General features: G+C 29.1%; 1 protein-coding gene across 1 annotated transcript; it reads left to right on the plus strand.

Annotated features, from left to right (window-relative positions):
* Positions 1 to 2,664: 2,664 nt before the first annotated feature.
* On the plus strand, positions 2,665 to 3,765 carry LOC132253524 (putative disease resistance protein RGA1). The gene has a single exon (XM_059735708.1). It carries the CDS (start codon positions 2,665 to 2,667, stop codon positions 3,763 to 3,765), a length of 1,101 nt encoding a protein of 366 aa, XP_059591691.1.
* Positions 3,766 to 5,426: the final 1,661 nt, after the last annotated feature.

Below are 5,426 nucleotides of genomic sequence, written 5' to 3' on the forward strand. Positions count from 1 at the left end.
TAAAATGTTCATCAAAGTACCGTCTTTTCTTTACATAGTGGGCAATATCCTCACCATTCAACTATTTTTCTCTTCTAGGGGACCCACTAAAAATATGCCCATCAAAATAAAACCACAGACTTCTCCATCATAACATGGACCCCACCTCTCTCTTCATTCACTCTATGACGCCCTGCCCTTTTCCAGGGAAGCGACTTTTCAAACCAAGGCTCTATGGTATGGGGTTGATTTTGGGAAGAGACCAGTGAGGTGAGGTTTTCGAGACTCTGGGGATCTCTCTAGGTTGCTAGGGTTTTTAAAGCAATTTCCTTTTCTTTATTTTTAGCAACTATCGATGGAGGGTTTAGAGGTTTGTTTGGAACTCTTTCCTGGGTTCTTGGACTAAACGGGCTTTGGAACTGTGTCTTTGGACATATCTCTGGGACTGGTGAGGTTTCTTGGGCTTCGTTTGGTGGGTTTTCTGTCTTGGTTCTCTCTGGTTTAGGGGTTTTTGCCTTTATAGAAAAGAAAGTGGAAGATCGGAGGAGGGTTACAGTGGAGAAAAGGAGAAAGGGAGTCGTAGAGAATAGGGAAAAGAAAGAGCTAGAAGAGAGAATCTGTGGGCCAGGGATCGGAGGTAAAAAGCTGATGAAAGGCCTCTGCAAGGGGAAGAGGGCAGCGGAGATGTTTGGAGAGCTATGGGGGGAGAAAAGGGCAAAAAAAAAAAAAATGCTGGAAAAAGAAAAGGAATGATTGCTGCCGAGCCTCCCTTGTCCAGTCATGTCCTTTGTTTTTGACCAGTCAACGCCAGTGAGAGAGAGTGTCATGCCTAATAACCAATAAGATGCTAACCAACTTGGTATCTTAGCCTTATAGGATATTCATGAACATAATTCAATATTTTATTTTTAAATTTCATTTAATCCATTGTTAAGAATATGAAAACCCTACATTATGATCATTTTTGTAACTAACTTTTTCTTATATCTTTTGTATATTAATTAAATAAAAAATATAAATATGTTTCAAAAAATCATACAGATGTCATCATTTTTTTATATTATAAATATATTTTAATTATTTTCAATTTTTTTTAGGGATTATTTTAAAAAATAATTGTGTAAAATTATTAAATATAAAATACTATGTATAGAATTTTTTTTAAAAAAAAAATTTTGAAAATATATAACATAAGTTAAAAACAATTCAACTTCTTAATCAATACTTTTATTTTAAAAAATATTAAATAACTGCTTTTAAAAACAATTCTTAAACACTATGTTTTGATAAATGTTTTCCAAAAAGTTAGTATATATCATGTTTTATAATATGAAATTAATTTACATTGGAATTTTTTTTCATAAGGAATTGGCATGGGCTTCCTTTTTACATGATGGGCCCCCAAAATTAGGAATCAAGGGAAGGTACATGCTTCCTTAAGATATATGGAAAGAGAGATTAAAAACAAAAAAAACAAAAAACAAAAAACAAAAAGCTTGTCGCTCTCCTTCTACTGTGTAACTCTTAAATAATGTTCAGCAAAGAAAATTAACAAACTTAATAAAAATAGATTTTTCTTCCAATAAAAAGAATTTGCATGATATATTTAACAAAATCATATGTATCTCTTAAATATATAGTTATTTTTTAAATTTTCTTTTTAGAAAAAAAAACTATAAACCTTTTTTATTAAAAGTTTGACTGTTTACTAAAAAGGTTTAAACATTTTGGTAAAACAAATTGATGAGATTATTGAATTTTATAAATATAAACTACTTCCAAAACTTTTTTCCAAAACAAATTTCTTATTTAATTTTTAAACATTAGTCAAGACTTGTATTTATAATTACATTTAAAAAAACTTATCATTTTTTAAACAATAGAATTTTTTTCTATTGAATTTGTGTTTTTTTTTTAAAAAAAAATTATCAAAATTAATAAGAGTTATATATTTAATCTTATAGTTAGTACTTTATCATTCTATTTCCATTAATTATGTTTAAAAAAATTAGAATACCAAAAAAAAAGTCTACAATCATTTACTATAGTCACACCATTTATAATCTTTATTTAAATAGTATTTTTTATTAGAAAAATACTATTTAAGAAAAGAAAAGACTATATTTCTAGTCAAAGCAAACCAATCTATTAGAAAAATATATGTATATATATGTACTAGTATTTTTTATTAGAAAATTTAGGTAGGATTCTTTATTTAAGAAAGAGGAAATCATAAGCATAAACACTTACAAAATATAAAAAGAGAATTCCTTCCTTCACATTTAGGTAAACACTTTTACTTTTTTTTTTTAATTTATTCCTTTTACTTTCCTTTAAACACATTAAATTCTTTCCCCAAAACAAGGAAGAATCTCAAGCACCCTGTGAGGTGGGGAAAATATAAAGAGGATTATTCTTTGCTAATGGCGAAAGGAATGCATATTCGTCAAACCCCATTGATTTCTTTGCTTAAGCACGGAGGTATATACAAAAGAATAAAGAGCTTTTCTTTCTTTCAACCTAATTTTCTTTTCCCATCCTTCAAACACAAGAATATTCTTTCTTCACAGAGAAAAAAATCAAAGATATACATGTGTGGAAGACTCAGATTTGAGACCATAAACACCCACAGTTTTAGCAAATACATCCAATTGCCTCACCATCACTTTGAATATCATCAACAACATGTCTGCTGATCATTTGCAGTTCTTGAAGAACAAGTTCATTCTGGACTTGGAAGACGCGGAGGAGGAACACTCCGGGGAAAATGAGATCCCCCTTCTCGCTCATTTTCTACAGATTAGAGATGTGTTGAAAGCAAAGGACATCACGGCATCTACACCCATCAGATTGAAGAATTGTCTATACAACGCCATCAGCGCATTAGAAGAGTGCGTGGTGTTGTCGGAGAAGCGTGAGCCCCGAAAGAAGAAGGATGGTCCGATGCATGGATACACTCTGGCGGAGCATTGGATTTTATGCAAAACCAGAAGGTTGTTGGTTCAAGTAAAGAGAAAGCTTACTGCTCCGGCTGATCCCATTATTCCTGGTATGACCGACATGGCCGCAAGTTCATCCTACACCTCCTTACAAGTTATTCCAAGACCAAACTCTAGGAATTTTGATCCCGACTATTGTCCGGGTTTTGATGAACAAGTAAACACAATTTTAGATCGACTTGAGAATACAGGGGATGGGTTTCAGGAAATCGGAATCGTGGGGATCGGGGGATCGGGTAAAACCACTCTCGCCCAATTGGTTTTTACTAAAATCGATGGGTATCTACGGGATAACAGAATTTGGATCTGCTTATTCCCGAAACTGAGTGGAGATGTGGACTTCAAGAAGATGATAAAAGACATGTTGAAGCAGTGCAGGGCAGCATCTCGGGAAGTAGAAGTAGAAGAGCTGTTGGAGAATCTTGGGAAAGCTTTGAAGGGTAAAAGGTATTTGATGGTGTTGGACGGCGTCTGGGACATCAACATCCACTGGTATTTCAAGTTAAAGGACAAGTTGAAGTCTTTGAGTGGTGATGGTAATGGTGATGGGCATGTCATCATTACAAGCCGACTCCCCCACAAAGCAAGAATGATCGTGGGCCCTCACAATCTGTATCACATACAGCCTCCCATGGGGCACATGTCGCGATTCGAAGGTATATTGGGTAGGCTTGAAAGGTATAAGTTGAAATTGAAGGATGAGGCTGTAGAGCAATGTGATGGCCTCCCATTAGCAATGCACACATTGGCACCAGTGATTGAAGACCAGATCCTGGGAAAAGAGTAATGTCTGATCATTTCTGGTATTTTATTGTTTTTATTTGTTTTAATGGTTTCATAATTTATTTCATTTAAGAGTATAGAAATATGATTTAGAAAATTTTATATTATGAAATAAAGGTTTAAAAGTTATTTGTTAATTGTCAAAACAAAATCCATTATTTCAATTTTTACCAACTTTTATATGTTAATTCATTTTCTTATTTTTTTTAGTATAATTGAAAAAGCAATATACATATATAAAAGATCATATTTTGTTCATATTTATATTCTTATTATATTTATAATATTCTTATATTTTATATTATAGATCTCATAAAGTTTTTTTTTTCTTTTTTGTTTTCAGTTTTTGTTTTCTTTAAGTTTATGTTTGGCTTCCGAAAAATATTAAGTAAAGAAAAAAATGTAAAGAAAATTGATTTTCTCATATTTGGTTTCACTATAAAATTAAAAAAAAATAATTAAATATGATTAAAATTAGTTAGAAATTTATATATTTTAAAATTATTTAATCTTTATATAATGGATGAAGTGAAATGAGTTCGAAGAAATATATAAAAATAATTTTTAAATTTTAAATCTATTTTTTATTTTCTTTAATTTTTTTTCCTTCAACTCTTCCTCTTTTTTTTTTTTCCTCATATTTTTCCTCAAATTTTTTAAGAACCAAACATAACCTTAAATTTTCAGTTTTGAAAATGTCAAATTAATGTTTTCAATTTTTCCTTTTGTAAACTCACCTTTTCCGAAAAATTGAAAATGAAAATATAAAAAGAATGTAAACAAATAGGACTTCCCATTTTTTTAATATTTTTTAAGTACAAGTTGCTTAAATTAAATCTTTATAGCCTCTTATGTATAATTTTTTGTTTTTATTTACTTCTCACCAACCTGCCTAACAATATGTGATTTAATAGAATTTATATAATTTGTCAGTCCATATAATCATAAATTGGACAAATAATTTGGTTTTTGTTTTAACCGTAGCACAAAAATTGTTTTTGATAATGTAATCTTGAAGTAAATCTCATTCACAACACAAATTTTCTATTCTAGTATTTTTCATAAATAAAATAAATATATATTTTATTTATTTATTTTTATTATTAGTTGTTGTTGTCTTACAGAATTTGTAGTTGGACCTAATTTCAACATTTACCAACTTTGGAAACAAAATGTTATTACGATATTGGATATTTTCATTATTATTTTTATTTTCTTTGTTATATTTTTTATTTTAAGGTATAACAAAGCGTTTTAATACATTTATAGTTAAACACAAAAATAAATTAATATCTAAAAGTATGACAACTTATCATAATTTATAGTCTAATAAAGAAAGTAAAATATTTATACAATATTTTCCAAATAACATTTGATTTCAAATAAACCTCATATCGTATTTTGTTAATATTCATATATATATTTTAATATTTTGGTTTCCATAAGGTGATTCTTTTTTCTTGTCAGTTTTCTTAAAAAAATAAAAATTGAAATATGCTATCACATATGGTTTACATTTTTTAAAATAAATATAGGAGTTCCGGTTTCTTAATATTTTCCTTTAAAATTATTTAATTTTATGTGAAAACCATTTTAAAATTAAATATGTATAAAATCTTTTTAAATATTTTAATTAAATCTTTAAAATTGTTGTTACAGTATTTA

The sequence above is a fragment of the Vitis vinifera genome, chromosome 3, assembly GCF_030704535.1.
Source record: "Vitis vinifera cultivar Pinot Noir 40024 chromosome 3, ASM3070453v1".
In the NCBI taxonomy this organism is placed as follows: Eukaryota; Viridiplantae; Streptophyta; class Magnoliopsida; order Vitales; family Vitaceae; genus Vitis; species Vitis vinifera.

What these genes read in the sequence shown, in the direction of transcription:
- LOC132253524 (XM_059735708.1), top strand. Translation starts at nt 2,665, where the DNA reads ATGTCTGCTGATCATTTGCAGTTCTTGAAGAACAAGTTCATTCTGGAC.